This window comes from Thermobia domestica, chromosome 10 (assembly GCF_964235325.1).
Source record: "Thermobia domestica chromosome 10, izTheDome1.hap1.1, whole genome shotgun sequence".
Lineage (NCBI taxonomy): Eukaryota > Metazoa > Arthropoda > Insecta > Zygentoma > Lepismatidae > Thermobia > Thermobia domestica.
In genome coordinates, this window is record NC_137463.1 from 168,762,998 (window position 1) to 168,787,258 (window position 24,261).

At 35.0% G+C, this 24,261-nt stretch overlaps 1 protein-coding gene across 1 annotated transcript in view; it reads left to right on the top strand.

Annotated features, from left to right (window-relative positions):
- Positions 1-358: 358 nt before the first annotated feature.
- Positions 359-24,261, top strand: part of LOC145662827 (folliculin-interacting protein 2) — a 105,808-nt gene continuing 81,905 nt past the window's right edge. Inside the window, exon 1 of the mRNA XM_081728724.1 lies at positions 359-509. Coding sequence (XP_081584850.1) covers positions 382-509 — 128 coding nt within the window. The 5' untranslated portion in view covers positions 359-381. The remainder of the gene's footprint in view (positions 510-24,261) is intronic.

Consider the following 24,261-nt stretch of genomic DNA (forward strand, 5'->3'; position numbering starts at 1 on the left):
TATTTATAAGTGAATCTTCCTTGGTGGAACGAAAGCCGACATAACAAAGTTCAAATTTACTCTTCGTCTGTAAGTTGCATAAAAATGTGGTAAAACAAAAGAATAAAAACGTCCTGCACGTGACGACAATAAAATTCACAAATGCCAAAGTAAACAGATTACCTTTCAGCAACTTTTTTTCCCACTTTTTTTTCTCTCAAAAGATGAGTAAAAATCACATGGTATTACTGGCTTTTTTCCAGCTTACATATCAAACAAGTCACAAGAGTGATTGTGTGTGTGACTTCTCTAATTTGATATGAAACACATGACTGCCTGTTTTCCAAATGTCCAAAGTTTACATCGTGATCACATTGTCGTGTGATCAAATACCTTTCAGACATGGAAAGCTATAGCAGCGATTATTGCAGTATAGATAGTGGGTTTTATTCTGTATCTTCTACCAACATTGACTTTGGTCCGCCAAAACATGGCCAAAAATTATCAGTTTACAAGGATCAACACAAACAGTAAGTTTTAGATGTTAGTCTTCAATTTTATTAGAATCTGATAATGTAAAATTGAATACCATGATTCTTATTGCCATGCATTTAAATGCAAAACTTTTCATTTAGGTAGTAGGCTTCTCCAGTTGCAACATGTGTTAACTTGAAAAAGCAGAAAACGTTCACGTAGACCTTAACTGGTAAGTTTTGTTTTTCTAGAAAATAGAACAATAAAGGGATTCTCAATTCGTTAGGTCAATCTTAGCGTTAAATTTTAACTTGACACGTTTCGGAACCGAACGATATTATTGCCATATTTTGTGCTCGAACGATGCAGTTCTACGGTTTTGCAATGCCTGCTATGAACCGCCCTACAAAAAATATTACATAATGTTCAAAGTGTACTGTTTTATGTGCGTCGGGCGGAGCTTTCCCAAAGAAAGCACCAATTAAATATTATCTTAATTATTATTTTTCTAAATGAACATCATAAAATATTGAAACATATTTTATGTTGTGAAAGGTGATTATATATATATATATATATATATATATATATATATATATATATATATATATATATATATATATATATCAGTTCCGGATTTAAAGGAGTGCAACGGTGCACGTGCACCCCCCTTCGTTGTAAATATACACTAATTAAAATGAGAAGCTAACAGTGAAAATAGCAACACTTTCCGAAATTTTCTGCCGTCATGTTTCCGTTTAGGGTTAAGAAAGCAATAGTTAAGTATATTTTCTGAAGGTTGAAGGAAAAGTATTCATTAAGCAAAGCAATTGTTGTCAAGTAGGGAAGAAAACAGAAGCCAAGAAGCGAGAAGAACAATTTTTCCTGCATATCACTTGCAACCCTCTTTGACTCCCCCACCCTCCTCCGTTCTATGTATCAGCGTTGTCAAATATAAAGAATATTGTCACCAGAGCTGGATTTAGATTTGGTGGGGCTCTAAGCTACTGAAGATAATGGGTCCCCTTATGTGTCCAGATAAACGTGGGACCCTATATACAGAAATGAAGGAACCAGTAATATTTTAGGAAGCAGGCTAGCTGAAGGGGTTCCATTAGTTACATCATACTTGCGTACACAAACGAAGCACTATTGCTATATGTAGATTTTGCTTTATTTATTGTTTTTCTTATATTTTGGAAATGTACATTCAATTTTTTCCTTTAATTTTTGAGACCCCCAAGAGCGTGGGGCCGGAAGCTATAGCTTGTTTAGCTTATACGTAAATCCGGCGCTGATTGTCACATGTCACTTTGAAGAGTTAAAGTGAGACTGGTTATTTTGGTAGTTATGGTGCCCCCCCTCAGAAAATCCTGGATCCGACCCTGATATATAGATATAGATATATAGATAGACAGGTAGATGTACTTGAAAGTCTAAGATGGAAGTTTTCGCCACACAATGATCCGGTGCCTGCGACATTGTTGCAAACGGGGACTTCAAATAATAATCTACACTCTATATAAGTGTGAAAATAAATTTAAAAAAGAAAAAAAAAACTATCGCAGAACTTCTCCAATTAACATCATTTATAGATCGTATAATTAAATTTCTATGTACCAAAATAATGTAAGGTCGCATACTAAGGAAGTTTTTTTTTTTTTTTTAATTTGAAATAGAAGAGTGAGAAATGGAGGTTTCAATTATGATAATACGTACAGTATATTTATCTTGAAATTCCTTAAGGTTAGAGACATGAAATTTGGTACTGGGAATTTTCTTTTAAAATAATTAAACGCATATTTCAGCCGTTTTTTTAATGCTTGATCTAGAAGGGAGGAAAAAGCTGCAGGGGTACACTAAGATGCCGATACGAGATATTCGAATTTCGTGTAAGACTTCTAATTCAGATGAATACGATATGAAAGACGCAAAATGAGGAACTCCAAATATTGCCCATTATAACATATGCTTGCATTTGCTAGTTATATTATATACTTAAAATTATACATAACGTAGTAATTGTTAAAAGATTTTAAACATAAAACGTATTTACGTTTATACATTCACCAGTCCTCCGTCGAAACAATACTAAGATTGTCAAAAGTGTTTTTAAGAAATGAAAAATCTTACTAGTCTTACTATTTACTACACTTCCTATAAATTTTATCAACGAACTTAAAAAGTTCGTCAGTGAATCCTCTGCCTGTGTGTGTATGTGTGTGTGTGTGTGTGTGTGTGTGTGTGTGTGTGTGTGTGTGTGTGTGTGTGTGTGTGTGTGTGTGTGTGTGTGTTATTTGTGAATTTTTCAATTTTGAGCCTTTCATTTGATAGAGCAGCAAAAACTCTCTAAAGAAGTGATATAATTTTTCGCGTTACTCTTACCGTTTCCGAGATATTGGCTAAGAAGTTCCAATTTCGGGAGATTTAAGAAGCCATATCTCGTAAATTGTAAGCCATACAGAGATTATATTAGTGTTGATCAATACCTAAAAGGATAGTGAACATTTTGGTACAAAATAGTAACCGCTAGCCACCGTTCCCCAGATATCGGCCCAAAAAGTTCGGATTTCGGGAAATTTAAGGAGCCATATTTCGGGAACAGTAAGTTATTTTGCGATTTTTTTTAACTTTGAGCCCTCCATTTTGAGCATGTCTTCGTAAAACAACATATCATAGAACTTTTTTAACAGAACTTAATAAACAAAACATGTGGAAAAAATTTAGTACTCCAGGAAATTATAAATGGATAGACATATTACAAGAATTGTTTAATGAGTGTAATAATAAAGTACATAGAACAATTGGTATAAATCCTGTAGAAGTTAAAAAGAAAAAAAATATGTTTTAAGTTCGTCCTGGCACTGCTCTTGGGGCATTCTCAACTGTTTTGTATTCATAAAAAGAACTCAATAGCAAGAACCAGTGGTGCCCTCCCCTCATGTCCATGACGCACCCCCCTCAATTGTCTATCCGTAGGTGTTCTTCCATGAAAAAAAAATCTTTTCGATTATTTTTTACACCTCCTCAAACATATTTATATAGATTTCACCCCCTCCCCAAATATTTCAATGACGCAGTTTGCGTCATAGACCCCCCTTGTGGGCACCCCTGGCAAGAGCTGATAGGATATGTTTGGAAAAGAGGACAACAAATACATATGAAATCTCATTAAATAAATTTAAATTTATTGCTGAAATTCATATAATGCAGAAATCTGCGTACCAACAGTTATAACTCATCACTCATATACTGATTATGTAGAGTTCTTGACTATAAGACATAACCTAGAAACAGCTACAAGTATTAGTTTATTCAACAGCATTTTGTATTTTCTATATGCTATTTATATTATTTCTGTGGTTTGGATCTAAAAGGGCCAATGCCACTTTTGGCAAAAATGAGATGTTCGTCAAATGTTAACGCCTATAAATGAATATTTCCTTGTGCAAAAAAAGCAAATGTTAATATGAACGGTACCGTATATATTCCAACAGGGCTGGATCCAGGATTTCTTGAAGGAGGTGAACCAATAACTACCACTACATTTGATTTAAATTTTTAAGTTTTTAAATGCTTTTAGGCATCTGTGGTGTGAATGAGGGATATTACTTTGTTCAGTGAATTCTTTTCCTTCAACCTTCAGAAAATCGACTTAAACTATTGCTTTTGCAAAACTAAGCTTTCTTTTAAGCCTCAAACGGACACGTCACAGCAGAAAGTTCCGGAAAATGTTGCTCTTTCACTGCTGGGTTTTCATTTTAGATAGTGTATATTTACAGTGAAGGGGGGTGCATGTGTTCCGGAGAACCCCCCTACATCCGGCCCTGTATTCCAAACTATTTTGTGTTGACATTTGCTCTTCTTGCACAAGAAAACATGCATTTATAGACGTTAAAATTGAAGAGTATCTCATTTTTGCCAGAAAGTGACATTGGCCCTTTTAGACCCAAGCCACAAATTTATTTTCTAAAATTTTGATATACTTTATTGTCTTTAAGTTACTCAATAAAATAAATAAAAATAAATGCTGGTATGCGTAGATAAACCCTTTAACAACATAACAACATTTAGAGATTGTTTATACTTCGTTCTTCACTAGAACAGCTCATTTTCAAGGTTTTTCCCACATTATATTGATATCCATTTCATTCAGATTAAAAACAGGAATAATTACTACTCACATGACAATTTGCACTATCATAACCATTTTTCGCGTCCTCGAAAAAAAAAAAATAGTTATTAGAACAGCATACAACAGATATATTTTCAGCAGTAGCTTATATGGGGATCATATGCCTTATGTAATTAAACACCATTTGCGTCTGTAACTCCAAATTATTCGAATTTCACGGTAACAATAATACTAGGAGAAATATAAAACAACAAAAAATAACAAAACCCTGTACTCTCAGTATATGTTCTCTGTATAGCGTGAGTGGCCCCGAGTAGTGTAGTCGCTAACGCTCTTCCCTTTGCTGCGAGCGTTCCCCAGTTCGACCCCGGTAGCTACACTGGGTCGAAAAAGCGATAGTTTTTTTTTTCTGCCTAGCCATTCTGAGTGAGGTTTTCCTGTTTTATTCATTCTCACCAGCAGGATGAAATAGCTTCTAGCTTACAGGTCCCAGACTGCTTCCTATTCCTTTCTTCCCAATTCCCCGAGCAGTGTGATCGTCGAGGAACGTCATCCCTCGTATGGCATAGATCCCGAAAAAGCAGAAATCTAATTCCTAACCTAAGCTCCGTATAGCGCGAGAGACGACACTGGAAAAATTTTCATCCATGGGGGAGTTGACGACCGGAACACACCATCGTATTCTATGGATGAGTTAAGTGATTTCGTCACTTCTGCTTTAAACTTAAGTGCAAGGATCTAAAATTCCATATCAGTTTCAAACAATACGTCTGCTAGGTTAAAAAAAACGCAGGCAGATATATATATATATATATATATATATATATATATATATATATATATATATATAGAGAGAGAGAGAGAGAGAGAGAGAGAGAGAGAGAGACTATATGCTTCACTTTATTTTCATGTAAATAAGTTTCCCTCCCTTACTTTTATTTGATCTATTTGCTCATTAAAGTTCCCTCTTTCAGAAACTTAAATCAAAGTTCAACAGTCTCTCATTATAATATTTACAAGTCAGTGAAAGACTTAACCATTGTAAGTTTCAAATGCAGATCACGACTTTGGAACCCATCAGAAACAAATGAACAACAAATACGGGTGGAAATTAGTGATATTAAAATTATTCAAACATTCGTTATTCGAATATTTCTTTTCTATTATTCGAATATTCGAATATTTGTCTTCAATACTCGAACAATAATTCGTTATTTGAGCAAATGCTTTAATAATCATTCGTTATCTGAATAATCTATATATATAAAAGAGAACGTACAAATCCTTTGTCCGCTCATCACGCTAATACGGCTGAACCAATTTCTTTTATTTTTGGGGGGTTATTAGGATTTGGACCCTAGATGGTTTTTATCATATCACTTTAATTTTCAATTACCAGTGTCTTGAGATAATTGACCATTCAGGTGTCCATTACGTACAAATCCTTTGTTAGTTCATCATAGGTATAAAAATAAACGTATGTATATGCAACCCGCATGACCGTGTCACTCGGCGGGTTAACATCCATGACAGGCGTTATAATGGTTTTTATCATATCACTTGAAAGCGAAAAAGTAAAAATTATCTAAGTAACAAAGTTTATTGCGTTCGGGGGTGACCGCAGCGAAGCGGGGCGGGTTAACATAAATGACAGGCGATATAATGTTAACATTTACTGCAATCTTCTATGGTTTTTATCATATCACTTGAAAGCGAAAAAGTAAAAATTATCTAAGTAACAAAGTTTATTGCGTTCCGGGGTGACCGCAGCGAAGCGGGGTGAACGCTGCTAGTTGTTCAAATAATTATTCGTTTTCTGAATAATGATTCGAATAACGGATTTTGTTCAAATATTCGAATAACAAATATTCTAAAAATCCATTGTTCGAATTTTAACAGTACTAAGGAAATATGTTATGCTTAACCTATCCATCGGTATATGTAGGTCACGCTTCACGACTCCTTGCGATCATTGTAGGGACTTACTTTGCAATGGACTAAGATAGTGTGACGAATACGCTACAAAACGTACTAGCGACAAAACGTACCACCGACAAAACGTACCCTGAGGGCTGCTTGTGAAAGGTTTTCTAAAAACACTTTAAATAATGACAAACGACAAAACGTACCACTTGATAGGACGGTATATATCGGCCAAAATAAGGTTAAAAGTTGAACAGATTGGTGGTGAGAAAAGTACCGATATAAGACCAAGACTAAGACTAAGGGATGCAAGACCAAGACCATGCCTGCAAGATTCTCGCCAGACCAAGACCAGCAAGAATCTTGCATATGCAATATTTCAATATTTGCTGATTTCCATCACACTTTATCCAGGTTTTGGACCAGAGACGGATAGGCATTATTAGAGGGGCGCGGGCGCTTTCTCCCACAAGGGCCACCAGCATTTCAATGTCACAAATCAATTGCACAGTTTTCTTTCTACAGTAAGTCAATAGTATTAACAATTGACAATTAAAACCTGATATTCTTTCATTAGTATATTATTCTGAATTGTTCAAATTAATATATGAAGTTCAAGGAGAACGTATACTATATTACAAAATTAGCAGATGTTTTAGTGTACTAGTTTTTGATGCTACTGTATCTATCACTTTTGCATTCGAAATATTTTTTAATAAATCTTTTTCAATAGACATCAACAAAATGTTTTCAAATGTTCCTGAGACATGGTACTCGTTAGCCTATTTTTAATGTATTTCAGTTTATATCAATTTTGAAAAATTTCTTTCACATGTTACCTGAGCTACGGGCAGTCAATAAAAATTTGTATGCTGGAAACCTGGATAAGTATTACTGCACAAATTACAATTCTGCAAAATTAAAAAGCAGCACATTGGACAATTTTGAACACGTTTTGCATTCGCTTTCCTTGCAAACAAATAAATTTCTCCTAATTCTGAATCACTTGCACCATCAGCACAGTCATTTTTCCTCGGTTGTGCTCGTCATCAAGACTGACTTTCAAGGATATCTACGTCCTTCAAAAGTCCAAGAGAATACATTTATAGTATCCTTGGAAACAACTTAACTGAAGTTTTTCAGAAAATATGTAAGTTTATCGAAAGGCGCGTCTAGAAGTTCTGTTACTTGGTTGAAGTGGCTAGGGTCCAAATAATCCATAAAGTACATTGCTTCTTGAATCTTGAAGAAATACTCAAAACTACCATGTCCAATATTGTGTTGAATGCTTCGATGCAGTACCTGGTCATTGGATAGAAGCAGCTTCATCTTCATATTCACAGGGAAAATCTTTGTCCATCTCTGAAGGCGAATTGTCGACAGGTCAATAGAAAAAAAAATCACGTTCTAAGTCTTCAACTTTGTTATTGGCCCATTCTGCAAAGATTAATGCTGCATTCTTAACGGATTCAAAATCATCTCTCTACTCTTTCAGTTGGAACAGAGTAGTCTGCACCATCCGATAGGACTACACTAGCAGCACCCTCTATTTGGAGATAGTTTGACAGAGAGGTCGTCACTTGAAATATCTTAAGGAACTTTTCGATGTCCGAATTGTTTTGAACTTGAGAAGATCTTTTATATATCCTTTCGCTTTACACCTAGCTTTTGGTTTGGTATTTTCTGTAGAAGCAATTTTCTTAATTGTTATGGTCAACTCTATATACAAAACACTTTTTGTGTTCGAAGAATGACCAAACTTTTTCTGAAAAACAGTGTGTTTTCTACCATCTTGTTTCCGCAATAACTGTAAGACGCCTTTGTTAACATTTGATCTTCCAAATGTACATTCGCTGAGAAGACTCACGCATAAATATCGCACAGTTATTCCGCAGAACAATAACAGAGAATCAATTCCATTTTTTGTCAGATCACATATGACATGATTGAGTATATGAGCGTAACACCACACGTGTAACTGAGTTTCTTAGTAGTTAAGCGGTTAGCGTATGCGCCTTTGTCGTGGGAGACCTGGGTTCGATTCCCGGCGGGAGCTCATGTGTTTCGGATTTCCCGTAAATCAGTATGTCCCGTCTCATATAGCCTCGCTGCTAAAAGGGCCGTTAAACTCAAAATCAACTGAATCACACGTGTAACTGATCATAGGTGAATTTAAAAAATCCGAATATTGTCCTTGCATGTTACTTGAGCCATCGGTTGAATTTCAAATACACTTCTTAATATCAAGGTTCAACTTCTGCAGAATTTCCAGCAGTAAACCGCAAAGACACTGGCCTGTGGTAGATATGCATTTTACAATGACAACAATACTTCGTAAAACAACAGAGAACTGGCCTAAAACTATTATATCTTGAGTAGTGTCTAATAGAACAGAAAATATTGAAGCTTGAGAGACTTCTTTCGAAATATCTTCTCTGATAAGTGTGTTGACAGCATTCAAAACAAAATTCACCGTGTTGAAGTTATGTGACCACTATCCTGCTTACTTCCTCGTATATGACTCTTCTCGGTGACCTTATCTAAATTACTTTTAAGCGGAAGATCAAATTTGCTTAAGAAAGGAATAATATCCAAAAAGTTTCCATGATCTATAGCTGTGTCTTTCAGTTTATAGGCTGCTACATTTCCTCTGTAAATGAGCCCTCTTTTACCAATGAGTTTCTGCACTTTGACAACTCGATACACTACCTGTCTGTTCTTCTCAATCTTATACTGCCGTTGTTTTACCTGTTCATGAGGAAGTAGTTTATTAACATGAAGGAGTACGTTTTGTCGCGGATTAAATATCCGAAATGTTTTAATTAGTCCATGACAGGTTGTAATTTATATAAGTGGTACGTTTTGTCGTGGAATAAATATCAGAAATGCTTTAATTAATCCATGATAGGTTGTCATTTATGACAGGTCGTCAAAAGTGGTACGTTTTGTCGCGAAAATTCAAGTGGTACGTTTTGTCGGGACACCAGTGTGACGTCACATTCTTCTTGATGCCTTGGCAATCGCCATTTTATTTTTGAAACAACACAATCTTAGAACAAAAATACAAAGCCTAAATAGTAATGGATTATAAGCATTAGAGGAAATGGAATACTTGTATTTTTTGAAGATTTCGAATAAATGAAACTGAAACAAGATAGAAAAAGTAATTAGTAAATAATATGTTAAATACTATTACGGTACGATTCGATAAACATTTTAAGCGAAATGAGCCAGTTCATATGCTCTGTGAATTGTTCCTTCTGATGTGTGCTTTGTGTATTTACACAGTTTGAGGTTAATTTAAGTCTTTAAACGAACTCAACTTGTTCATTGCCAGATATTAACTTTAATAATCCTGTTTCTACATTCATGTTATTTTGCCAAGAGCTTTTCTACTTTTAAAGTACTGTAATTTGAATTTAGATTTCTTGTACGTACGAAGAATTTTGTTTTCTGTACGTTACAGAAGAACATATTCGCCTTGCAAAATTCATTAAGAAGAATAAATATTAGCAAAAGGGACTCTACAGAAAACACATTTGCAGATCCATATAGTTAATGCCACAAATACTTTGCTATGAACGAGGGCTGCTGTAAAAGCTTCTGTACACTACTACTAGCAGTGGCGCTAGTTTTCCCCTATTATAAAATAGGGGAGAATAGACCTTCTTATGCTTAATTAAATTATCTTTGATTGTTTGTTTAAGCGTGTTGTGTACTTTTCAGAGCAGTTTGAAGAAGTAGAACACTATCGTACAAAGTTTTTTTTTTTTTTTTTAAATTTTCGAATGTAGTTTGTATGTAAGTTATTACAGAATAAATATTACTTAAAAAGAAGTTAACAAGGAACACAGACAGCATGATAAGTCATCAATTACCGTTTAGTTCATTTTTCTAGTTGTTGCCTGAACCTAGATTTTTGAGTAATTCAAATTCTAGTCACACTGTAATTTCTATGGATGGCAACACTGAAAATCCTTCCGATTGTATTTTCGGGTGTAGAATAACATTATCTATTACTGAGGTAAGTTACATTTCATTGTCTCTTTTCATTTACGAAAAGCTGGCAAAAGAAAAATTATTAGCTTTTGAAAAATATTTAGTAGTCTGCCCCTTTGTTGCTAGGTCCTCAAAGTTTCAACGAAATAAAAGAAGGGCTTCCAGAGAACGCATTTGCAGCACTTGCAACAAAGTTAAACCTCGATAAGGCTCAACCATCGAAAGAACTCCAATTCGCAAACATGTACGGGTGTCGTAACCTTCAAAAAAGTGAGCAAACAACCAAATAGGGATGCATCGAAGATTTCAATGATGAAGACTCCAAAGAAAAGGAAGGACAAGAAAGTGTGAAAACTGATAGAACTTGTGGTACTGTTTGTTCTGTGCAGCAGTTATTCTTTTTGACTTTATACAACAGACGAGTTCATTAAATGCACTCTATGTCGCCTATAACTATGCCTTAACATTACCATGTATAGAAGTGTGCTGCGAACGAGTATTATCAAAACTGAAATTAATTAAAACAAAATTGCACTCTCTTCTTTCTCAGGACATATTGGGAATGTTTATGTTAAATCAGCATGGAATATGATGTTTATAGTACTATCGATATCGCAAAGGTGTTAGATAATTTCTGTGAATCTTCCGTAGAACTGGAGATTACTGTTACGCTGTTAACTTTAGAGCAGCGTTTCCCAACCGGTGTGCCGCGGCACACTGGTGTGCCGTGAATGGGCCGCTGGTGTGCCGCGAGAAATCGAAACAAAATTATTAATTTTATAGCAATCAAATTGCAAAACGTAGAGAAAAATGTATATTTGTATTTCACATTACTATGAACCTCTACTATGAATCTACAATTTTAAGTTTCATATACTGAGAAAAATCCGTTCTCCAGACAGCGATATATTGTACAAATATACGAAAACCTCTTGCTTACTACAGGAATCAGTACGAGGCATACGCTATCCTTATGCTATATATGTACTGCCTAGATGCATCCTAGATGCTATATATGCCTTAGATGTTACATCATGCCGTTGCAGACTATTTCGTAACTTGAAAATTTAAAATATCATTCAATCCTTTGAAAAAAATTACCTACATTTGTGTTTTAAAAATAAGAGATATTTGTTTGTTTGTTCGTTATTTAGTGACCTTCCTTCTTAGTAAAAAGGTTGGATACAGTTTTTAAAAAGAAAGCGTATTTCTAAAAACCTGAGTCCAATTTTTCATTGCATTTGTTTTCTATTTTTAAATTTGAATGAAAAATAAGCATAATTATTTACCACGGGGGAAAACCAGTGATCGAGCTTTCTTCTCTGTGAGGAGATCAACAATAACAGAAAAAATACCACTGTGTTTTATATTTACAAATAATAATATCTATAAGTGTGCCGCGAGAATCCAAGTAACACCCGTAGTGTGCCGCAAGTTGAAAAAGGTTGGGAAACGCTGCTTTAGAGAGTCGTTAGCTTCTTGTGTTTCCTTTAACTTTGAATCTACCAGCAGTGTCATAATATGATTCAGTAATATGTCTTAAATACTTTAATACTTATAATAAACTATATGCCTGTGTATTTATAACAGCTTTTGGTTTCCTAGAGAATATGCGTCCACTGAAACAACATTCGTGAAGCAACCACTTCATCTTTGTGTTATAACTATATGAAATACTATCTTTGTGTTTCATAACTCGATCTGTGAGTATTAACTCTAATTTCAGCTTATATTGATAATGTTTCAGTTAACATTTTATTAAACCCTATTGGAAATAGAATCATTACAATTTGCAGAATAAAAAAATAAGATGAAACTTAGTATACTTTGTGAGGCTCCTACAAGCTACATGGGAAGGGAAGATGGGGCCCTCCAAGTGAGGCTCCTGCCGAGGCCCTATACCTCCCAAGACTGATCAGTAACGTTGATGCTGTGTGTGAACCGATTCAGAGAAATCGGCATGAAACATACCGTGAGATTCAAACATCTTTAAACACTGACATGAAAGCAATACATACGATTTTACATGGTCACATGAACATACGGAAACTTAGAAGGCGTTGAATACCACACAACTTGATTGAAGCTCCAAAACGGGCAGATTTTGTGTACATCATTACAGGGGATGAGACTTGGGTTTATCCATATGAACCCCAAACTAAACAGCGACCCCCCTGTTTGAGTGTTTTAAAGTGAGGAGAAACCCTCAAAAGTTGTTTGTTCGAGGAGTGTTGCCAACCAAATGATGGTTGCTTGTTTCTCCGGTTACACTGGCAACTATAGCTTTAGAAGATCGAATGACTGTTAATGTTGAGTGATATACCACAATTTGATTGCAATAAGTAATCAGTGAATTGCGTAAAACAAACCTAAACCATCGTATTATTTTCTTCACCACGACGCCAGTTCCCACTCACCATATCAAACTGTTATTTTTGTTCAGGTCAAATTAATGACTTATTGTTCGTACTTTCCTGATTTAGCACCTAATGACTTTTTTCATAGAAAAACAAGATGTGTGGTGCACGATTTGTGTCGCTTAAAGCAGCTGTAGACATATTTCGAACAGCTGAGTTATTTCTTCAAACTGCTGTTCACCACGGAGCCAATTAAAGAGATTTTCATATATTGCCTGCGTTGCGTACTCAAGTTAGTTGTTGCGGGAGAAAGAGACAAACACATTTTTTTTATTGAAAAAAGTGAAATTTTGTTTTTTCGTGCGCACTGATGCGACTCCTTAGTAAATAAGCAAAAATATTGTAACTCTAAATATTGCCACTGTCATTCTAAATATCAGATCTGTTTTGCATATAATCCTTTTTTTTTTTTTTTTTTTTTTTTTAGGTTCAAGGGCATTAGAGGCTGATCTATAGCCATCTAAAGTTATATACACCTCACGCTATGAACTCCGTCAAGGCAATATAGTTAGCGTAAATGACTTCGGAGAGGAAAACCCGGGTTCGATTACCGGTGGGAGCTCATGTCGTTCGGATCCGACGTTAAGCTATAAGTCCATGTCTCATATATTCTCGGTGCTGAGTTGGACACTGAACCAACATAGTTCATGCTGTTATTTATTTATGTTATTTATGTTGAGATCATTTACATATCAGTATTGCCTGCGCACAAAATTTAATTGCTTTCGAGAAGGGGAATACCTCCATTCGTACTAAAAAATAAGTGAATTTCGTTTTTCATGCTCCTTTCCTCAAGGCGATGCCTTACTCATTGCCAGTCACAAAGTACTGCATATACTGAATGTCTGATCCATTGAGAATATAAATTTTGTTCCAAATGTCTTTGACAATTAAAGACTGAATTATTGACAGTTAAAAGAAACTGTAAACTCTGAATATACATACGCTCCTCTGGCATTTTAATATATCTGAAGCTGGTGGTCCTCTTTGTCAGATATTTAAACAAAGGGAACCACTTTTTAACTTAGAATATAAGTTTCGTGCTATATCTGTCCATAATTTAACTATTTTCTAAGAGACAATACAACATGTTTAGTATTTCTAATTATTTTTAATAACCTTAAAACAAAACTGCTGAGTAGTTCGGTAGAGTCAATACCAGGAATGTTATATGAAAATATTGATTTTTCTTAAATACAAACTAATTATTTGCTGAGCAAAACTATATATTTCCATTAAAATTCAACACGTGTTACAGTTTCACCAACTAACTCTTTGGCTTCATCAGACACTATGTGATACATAACTGTACAATCGTATATACATACAACAGCTAAGAGATCTTTCTTCTGATTGGCTACTAGCAGCAGCAAATCACTTTCAATTATACTTATTTGAAAATTTCTATATAGATGCATTCTATTGTTGTTAATTGCACAAATTTTTTCTTATCTTGGAAGCTCTTCTGGACCTGAAAACAGTGAGTGTGCTATTTTTGTTCATTATTCTCTTGTTTAATCATCAGTGTTTGCAATTTTTCTTAAAGATCGTGTCTTATAAATACGTACGGTACATGTATGGTAAGGTACTATGTTGGAATCTAGAAGATTGTTATGTCTTCACCTATTTCTAGATGTGTATATTTCCCTCAAATGATTTTTTTTTTTTTTTTTTTTTTTTAGCTTGGCTACAAAATCTACCTGATATATGAGCGGCGAGGCTTACTATAAAATACCAAATTCAGTCATAAAAAAAATCCTGAAAGTTTTCGGTCACGAACAAATTCTTAACTCTGATGTAAAACAAACAACTCTCAATCTCAAATTTTGAAAAAAAGAAACACATTGATGTGTCTTTTTTTTCTTTCTTTCAAAACTAACCATATTTAGCAAGATGTTTTATACACCTATTTTATATATACTAATATAGTATATAATCTAATATAACGTTGTCTATTGTCTCATAAGAAGTTTGGACTTGAATTTTCTCTCCATTTTCCATAGAAAAGATCTCTCTTGTTTGTAGGGAAATAAACTTTCTGTACATACATTCAATTGATAAACCGCATTATTTTTCGCAACAATTTAATTACGTAAGAACGTACACTATACACTATATTATGAAACACTGAAGTAACTAATTTATTTTATTTATGCATATTTTTAGGGATTACCGCAATCTATGGCCTTAAGAGGGATGAGGTTTCTCGGTGAGCATACTTTCGAGAAAAGGGGCCTGGGATCTGTGTTAGGTAGCAACCTAGCATTTACCTAGTGTGAATTAGGAAAATTCAGGAAAAACCTCACTCAGGATAGCTGGCCTCGAAAAAGTTGCTACACTTTCTCTACCGAGTGTCCCCACTGGGAATTGAACCTGAGACTGTTCGCACCAAAGTCGAGAGCATTAAGGACTACGCTATGTGAAGCCACAAACATTGAATTAAGAATTGATCTTCAGAGTTGGACGAATTAAATAGAAGTGGAAGTTTAAATTGCATCGTCGTGAAACAATATTAATTCTTATTCAAGAATCTTTCATTGAAAATGTAACAGTTTCCGTAAAAGTGATAAATTTCCGCTTTATGGCAAACATATACACGTCTGGCCTAACTTTTCGTTGCTAACAAGCAATGTACAGAACAAGGCACGATCAGATCCGACTCAAACTTCGTCCAGAGAACATATAATAGAAAAGAAAAAAAAATGCCAAATTAGAGCTGCCCCCATCCAGAAACACCGGAGATATGCTCCGCAACATAACGCACCCCGCGACAATATGATATAAGGTAAACGTCGCAAGATACCCGACGGAAACAGAAATGATGGGCAGCACCAGGATATCAAGATATTTGATATGCTATAACACTGACTTGGCGGCCATCTTGAAAGCCGCCATCTTCGATATAGCGTAAGGTATTGAAACGAGAAGCGGGGTGTATGATATATCAATGTAAGGTAAAATGCAAAAAAGGAAATCCAATGATGTAACCGCGAAAAACATATGTGTAATGGTATGGACGGGACGAAGTGTAGAAGACTCGGGCAAAACAAACGTGTATCCGAAGGGCAGAATAATAGGGCAAGACTCCACGATAAATGGTACGCGACAAGTAACTGCAACAATGTCTGTGCATGGAAGTGCATCCGCCTTGACAGATTATGCCTTCCGAGGATATTGGTGCCTTTCTCTGATATTGTGACTGTTTGGGACCGTCGTGAAACAGTGTAGCAAACCGTGAAAAGGAAAAGATACATTCGTAAAGAAATGTAAGCTAGAACAGGGCTGGCCTTTCCCATCCGTACGCACTTTGTTTCAGATAGAGTTGTTTAAACAAACGTGGGCCGAAATGTCTCTTGTTCACACGAAACAACAAGAAAATTGAACAAGAAACGTACAAAACGGTGTCCAGGAGTTGGGCTTCAATCACAGGTAGGTCGCGCTTTTGATCACCAATCCAAGATGATACGTCCTACACTCCGGAGTGAGGTGCCGAATTGCTGTTCCATAAGAGGTAGTCCTTTGTAGATTATGTAGTCTCCAAACGAGTGATCGTATCGCGGGTTGCAATTGTGGTTTTCACTGTTCCAAACGGAATCCAAATATCCTCGGAAGGCATAATCTGTCAAGGCGGATGCACTTCCATGCACAGACACTGTTGCAGTTACTTGTCGCGTACCATTTATCGTGGGGTCTTGCCCTATTATTCTGTCCTTCGAATACACGTTTGTTTTGCCCGAGTCTTCTCCACTTCGTCCCGTCCATACCATCATACATATGTTTTTCGCGGTTACATCATTGGTTTTCCTTTTGCATTTTACCTTACATTGATATATCATACACCCCGCTTCTCATTTCAATACCTTACGCTATATCGAAGATGGCGGCTTTCAAGATGGCCGCCAAGTCAGTGTTATAGCATATCAAATATCTTGATATCCTGGTGCTGCCCATCATTTCTGTTTCCGTCGGGTATCTTGCGACGTTTACCTTATATCATATTGTCGCGGGGTGCGTTATGTTGCGGAGCATATCTCCGGTGTTTCTGGATGGGGGCAGCTCTAATTTGGCATTTTTTTTCTTTTCTATTATATGTTCTCTGGGCGAAGTTTGAGTCGGATCTGATCGTGCCTTGTTCTGTACGTTGCTTGTAAGAATGTATGTACGTACATAACAGACGAGTTATACCTATTTCCACACAGCGAACTGCGTTAAAAATATACACTTTGTGAAACTTAAATGTATTTTTTTGTAACGTATAATCATTATTATAATACGCACCTTCTATTTTAATTTTAATATTAATTACCCAATATTACTTATAATTATGTACACTGGACATATTTTAACGATAGTCATGAGAATCAATCCTCTCATGGAATTTTAAATATTCAAATCACCACTATTGACAATGATTACAAGTACCCTTTGGTAACACATACGCATATATCTATCTATATTATAAAATTGAAAGTAACTATGTTTGTGGCTCTTAATTCCTTGAACCACGCGACCGATCGCGATCAAATTTTCAATATTGATGAGGTTCGGGGCTGGAATGTTTTTTATCTATTGTTTGACAGTAGAACTTAGAGGAGGTGGAGATATAAAAAATAAATAAAACTTAATAACTCTTGAAGCACTCGACCGATCTCTATCAAATTTTCAACATAGATAAGGTTCGGGCCTGGGATGGTTTTTATAATTTCACTCTGATGGAGCAACGTAAGGGAGAGTGAGATATTTAAAAATGATAAAAAGAAATGACCGATAATAGTGTCGAATCCATAGTTTTCGGGGTCGCTTAGATGAAGAGTGATACTTCCGTTGCAGTTTAAATCCAAATCCAGTCCTTTATGTCCAAAATGAAACGTATTCTCCTCGTGCGAAGAAAGGGTATTCTGCTAGTATATATATAAATTTAACCTGTTTCATTTAAAAATAATGTTTAATTTTTTTTTTTCAGCACACTCAGAAACATTTTTTTACAGTAGGTTAGAGAAACTGGGGTATCGCTGAAAAAAAAAAAAAAAAACATTTATGTCAAAGGGAACTATGCACAACGCATGTAACATTGTAGCTTGCTACCACGTCGCTTCTCCTGTAGACCAGCAACTTGCCAACTGTTCCTTGTAATAATTAATTACCTGATTCATACCAAAATTTATAAATCCGAATTGTGACACAAATTAATTTTATTTACGATAAAATGTAAATCGTATCATATTACTAAAATTACTTTAAGTTTTAATTTAAACAAAATTAAAATATTCATCACTTTTCCAATTGTGTATTAGAAATTAATTATAAAGAAAGTAAACAGAGTAACAACAAGGATAGGTAAATATTATTAATTGTAAGACTTCGTAAATAGGGAATGCACCATTTGGTCCGAGTTACAATTAAATCGGTCAGTGGGAAAATCAGAATATTCAAAAAATAAAGAATATTCCACGATAGCGATTTTTCAGTAACTAAATATCCAAAGTCATCACGTTGTTGACATTTTGGGAAATGAAGAGCCTTAATATAAGATACAGATGTCCTATAGACCCTACTAATATTTTGTATAATGTCTATATTTTGTATAAGCTACGGTGTTTTCAGTAAGCTGTATTATTTTTCATTTTTAAAAAGATATTCCAATATATTTCACTCAAAATTTTTCTTGTAGGCCTTATATTTGGAGAACTAAATGTAGCTAAACCCAAACTATCACTTAACTCAGTATGATGTGCTTATTTCTATTAAAAAAAAAAAAAAAAAAAAAAAAACGAAAACTCGATTTAGAGGCCGTTCAAAAATTTTGTGGCACCTGATCCAAAAACTTTTTATTGACTAAGATCACAATCTTTTAATGCATTTTTTTATCACTCCTAAAATTCTTTTCTGCGCTGTGTAAAATTAATTACTGGCCAAGACCCCGATCTTTTGATCCATCTTTTCCTTAAAATTCTTGTTTCACTCATCAATTCAATGGACCGTCTCGAGTTCTGGGCTGTTGCTGAATGGGATAGACAATTGATTTTATAATTAGAATAGGACCTGGAATAATTTATTTAATAATTAAGTGGAGCAAGCAATTATATTGTTAATAAGAACATTAATTAAATTTAATGATAAATAACAATTTTACTCGGAAAGATGTAGAAGTTGTGAGAGTCAAACCATTTGATGACGCTTGTAAATATCTTGATTACCATGAATGACAATACCAGTAATATTGCCATGGTAACAATAGATCTAATTGTGTGTGGTTAAAATATTCGTGAAAACAATATTGGCTGTTACAAAAGAGGAGAAAGTGATTAGGTCTCCCAGACGTTCCGGTTTAGCAGGAATAGCCCCACATTTACATAATCCGTTCTTCCCCCTAGGATTGATCAAAACTCCTAATCTCCCGGTTTCACTGCAAAATATACCATTCGTGCAATATTTTTTTTAAAAAAAGCTTGTATTAATCATCGGTGCTCAACTGATAAGATTAGGCGACTCTGTCACTCACCTGTAGTAGTGTTGACCTTTTTTCAGCAAGAAGCAAGTGGATAACTATGAGTATATTGTGAACATCAAAGGCCGTCACGATTTTTAGTCTAGAAATGTGGGATCTCTAAAAGTTACAGTAGTCATATTCGGGTTAATATAAAGAAATTATTTTTTAAAAATCAACGCGCGCAACTAGATTTTTTTTGTTGGGAGGGGTACAAGCTTTAAGGGGAGGGGATCCAATACTATAAACCATCACGTATATGTACTATGCATTTGACACTAATATTGGTCATTTTGGATTACTTTTACATGTCTCGATATCCTCTTCCCCGATGACCCCCGACCCGCAGCCGACTAGGGTGAATTCGGAAGTTAATGCAATCGGAGTTTCTCCATTGATCTCAGCGACCGCGAAAACTATGAATTCGACACTAATATCGGTCATTTTCTACTACTTTTACATGTCTTGGTAAACGCCACCCTCAGACCCCCTGGTTCGAATTTAAAAAAACGCTTCCCCTTGGTCTGGGGCCTGGACCAAGGTATCCGTGAAAAAAATTTTTGATAGCTCTCGGTCAACTTTTCTGGTCCCCATGCCGTTCCCGGTAAACGTCCCCACTGAGACCCCCTAGTTCGAATTTTTTTTAAAAAAGCTCTTAGTCTTGATCTGGGGCCTGGACCACGGTACCCGTGACCAAATTTTGGTAACTCTCGGTCCATTGGTCTGGTCCCCATGCCGCACACAGACAGACAGACAAACACACAAACAAACTCTTCATTTTATTTATATTTGATTAGATTAGATAGATAATTTGTATCCTTGAGATCATTCAATTTATCTACCACATACAATAACATCAACCAGGAACACACGCAAGATTTTCTCCAAGGAAGGAGGAGGGAGATAACCGACACACAAGAACGGTCTCAGATACACACTCCCTTTGATGCATGTATGCACATAACACGTAATATAAAATAACAATTATTTACGCACATATATATGAACTACCATAGCTTGTGAAAGCGAATTAGTATGTCTTGACATGTATTTTCAAGAACTGAGTTAACTAACTCTAAATGGCCTATGGAACCCGGGGGGGTATGTCCATGGTAACTCACGTTACGTAATGACATATGTTTTGAAGAATACTAACCACCAATAAACTTAAAAGCTGCGCTTTTTTTTTTAAAAAAAAAAGGAAAACTGTCATATTTATACAGATAATTACCAAATATCGTCATTTTATATGATACAGCAAACAGGAGAAAATCAAATACTATAGTAACTCACGTTACAATTTTTTCCCCTACATTCAGAAGCTGTGATTTTTCAGTGCATTTTCTTTTGTCCTAGCATAGCTATGTGCATGAAATTACTATGTAAGAAAGGAACACATATAATTAAATTATGGCAAAAATATTAAATTTTTATTTACATTTTATAACTACTTATTTTAATGGAATATGCACAGAGTCGGGTAACTCACGTTACATTTGTCAACGATCTTTTATTATTAAGTATAAGCAACATACATCTATAATAACTTGAAATAAGCACAGTTTAATTAAGTTGAACATTGAACTTTACTTTAAGAAAAGGCTTCATATTAATATATCAGTTATGTGAAATTTTACTTGGGATACCGACAGAAAAAAATAAGACCTATGTAATAATAAATAAAGCTTGTATAATATTTTCAACATTAAAACTTAATAGATGAAAGTTAACATACGGAAAAAAGTAAGAAAATAGTAATTCCCTGAAAAAAAATCAATGATGCAGAACTATATATATATATATTTTTATCAAAACTACATATAACTATATTTTTATCAAAAGAACAACTTGACTAAAAGTTATAACTAGAGACCGGATGTTTAGGCACTAAAAACTTGGAAAATAGGCAGGCAAATAGGCACTTAAAATTTAAAAAATAGGCAGTAAAATAGGCACTAAAATGTAACTCGAAATAATGAAGATAAATACTAAATACCATCAAAAAATAGATTCAAGTCATAGATAATGTTCAAAGAATATAGAAACATATTTGTTTGTTAAATAGTATTTTCTTTTACTGTATATACAAAAACGAGGCATGTTATGCATTGCACATACTGGGTGAATCTGAAAGATGTGCACATACTTCGGGAGGTGATTCGTGACATGAAAAGAAGACAAAAAGTGCTGTTTGTTGCATGTTGTCGAATTCTGCGTCGTGTTCGAGTGAGAGGGGTGCCAAATAGGAATCGAAATCGAATCCTGACAATTGGAACGGGACATAAAGGTGCGCACATACTTCAAATGATGATTCGTGAAATTCAAGAGGATTTTTATCTTCTTTTCATGTCACGAATCACCTCCCGAAGTATGTGAACATCTTTGTTCATCCTGTATATATATTGTAACGTACCACGAGCTTGTGTTTACAAACACATAATATAAGTAAATATGTGTGTATTATGTTACGTAAATTATGTATTTTCCCAATGAAGGCTTATTTTGAAGAAAATGCATAGAATAGGCAATATTAGGCAATAAAGCAATTATTTAGGCAGTAAAGGTCGAAATAGGCAAAATAGGCAAAATAAAATTGGCTCAAATCGAAACTATAATCCCCCATATAAACTTTAAACGTTATTTTTGATCATATCTTTAATATTAAAGAATAGGCATTTTGCCTAACATCCGGTCTCTAGTTATAACGATATTTTTTTCATGAATTTTTGTTCCTATTTCCGTGGACATGCCCCCGGAGGTTTAATGCCACGTTCACAAAAGCTCTCCATTGGCTTCTATCTTTAGTTAACTGGATCCAGTTTCTACTTTGTTCTTCTATTTCTCCGAAGTCTATCTTAATATTGTCCTCCCATATCCGCCTAGGTTTTTCTAATAGTTGTTTTCCGATTAGATTTCCACTTAAAACTTTGAAATACCGTAATTGTGCTTAAGTTTTCTGTAGTAATTCTGTAACTTCATGTAACATTTTCATATTTCGATGTCAAACATATAATATCAGTCATATACTGTCATAGTCTAGTCATATACTGTAATTATGCTTATACTTTTTAAATATGTGCCTTTTAAATGTACATTTTTTAAATTTATATACAATTTTTTAAGTCATTTCTTGACAGTACTACCAACATAATTTCGCATTAGGCGAATCTACACTTTCTCTTGAGTTAACATCTGTAAATTCCATTGCCTGGGGTTATTAGGCGAAAGTTGAAGTCACTCTTTGCTACAAGTTGCACCTACAATCTTCATACCAATATATGGGAACAGAGAGAAACACAATTTGAAATCCACATCACTCACTTCGAAGAATATCGAAGTGCTGTTTTAGGTTAATGTTTGTTAACAGACAGTAACGGTGGCGTTCTAGTAGTTTAGTTGTAACTTCAAATTAACCAACCTTACTCGCACCTTGGAAAGCTATTACCAACAAACATTCACAACATACGCAAATTATTTCATGTATTAATTTATTATTTAATTAATTTGTGCATTGTTACAGTAAAATAATGTAAATACGTGTTTCAGCGAAATATATGCATTTTATTCTCCTTATTAAGGGTGTCAGAAAGGAGGGTGCACCGGACATTTGCCCAGTGAACCAGCCCACTCCTGATTGTGACATATGCTGCCATATTTCATGGACACGAATCAGGTTGCAAGTTCCATATTAAAACAACTAAAATTTGTGTTGGGTCGTTCCTCATTCGTAAACACGAATAAATCTATTCGAATTAATTGAGTATCCACGTAACATTGTGACTACATTGCAGAACCGCCCCTTCTTCCAACATAGACAGGGATGTCCATTTCCCCATGTCCCTTCAGTAGGATCCCAATATCCCTATTTAGCTGGAATAGTCGCGGATTTACATAATCTGTCCACTATAAATCGTTCGAGACTATAAATGTTCCGGTTTCCCCCAGAACATATATTAATTTTCATGCGATATTTAAAAAAAAAAAAAAAAAAGTTTTTATTAGTTATCGATATTCGGATGATAGGAATAATTCACTCTGTGTTACTTTTAGTGAGTATTGACCTGTTATTTAATTAATTCTTATATTTCGGCAAGAACCAAGTGCATAACTATCATTAAAATTTAAATTTTCATAGGGAATTTAGTTTTAAAATATGGGAGCCCTACCCATGATTTACCTTTCTAAATTCACCTGGGCACCATCACGAATCGCCCTCCCCTCTAGTCTAGTGTTAGCACGTGTGTCTTTGGTGCACGTGGTTCCGGGTTTGAATCCCAGTGAGAAACCACAACAATTTAATTTCACAATCATTCACTTTCATTAATAATCCGTCTCCTTTAGCCTAAAGGTTACAACAAAGGGACTTTAAACTTTAAAAAAAAATCGTTTTCAATTTCTTCTCAGTTATACGAATCGGTTTGGGTCAACATAATTCAAATTTGCGTTTTAGTTTGCAATAAGCGGCATAGCAGTTATAATTGCTTATTGCATTTTTGTGTTGTATTCCACAAATTTTGCGAAAGCTAATGAGGCTCCAGAGGTATCAATTCCTACAAGTGTTTGGGTACAACGTACAATAACCCTAAATTTACCATTCTCTCCTTCCGCCTCTCCCCGAGAAAAGATGGTTAGAGCAAGAGACAGGAGTAGATGATGATAAAAGCAAGATAACTTGCTTTGTAGCAGGCTCGTATCCACGGGGGTCTAGGGGGCCTCGCCCCCTAAATTTGTGCTGCCCTTTAAACTTTTCAAGATAGGCTTGCAAATGAACTATATTATGTTGATGAACTATAATATGGTTGGTTGGCCCCCCCCCCATACATTTTTTAGCTGCTTTGTAGGCTTAA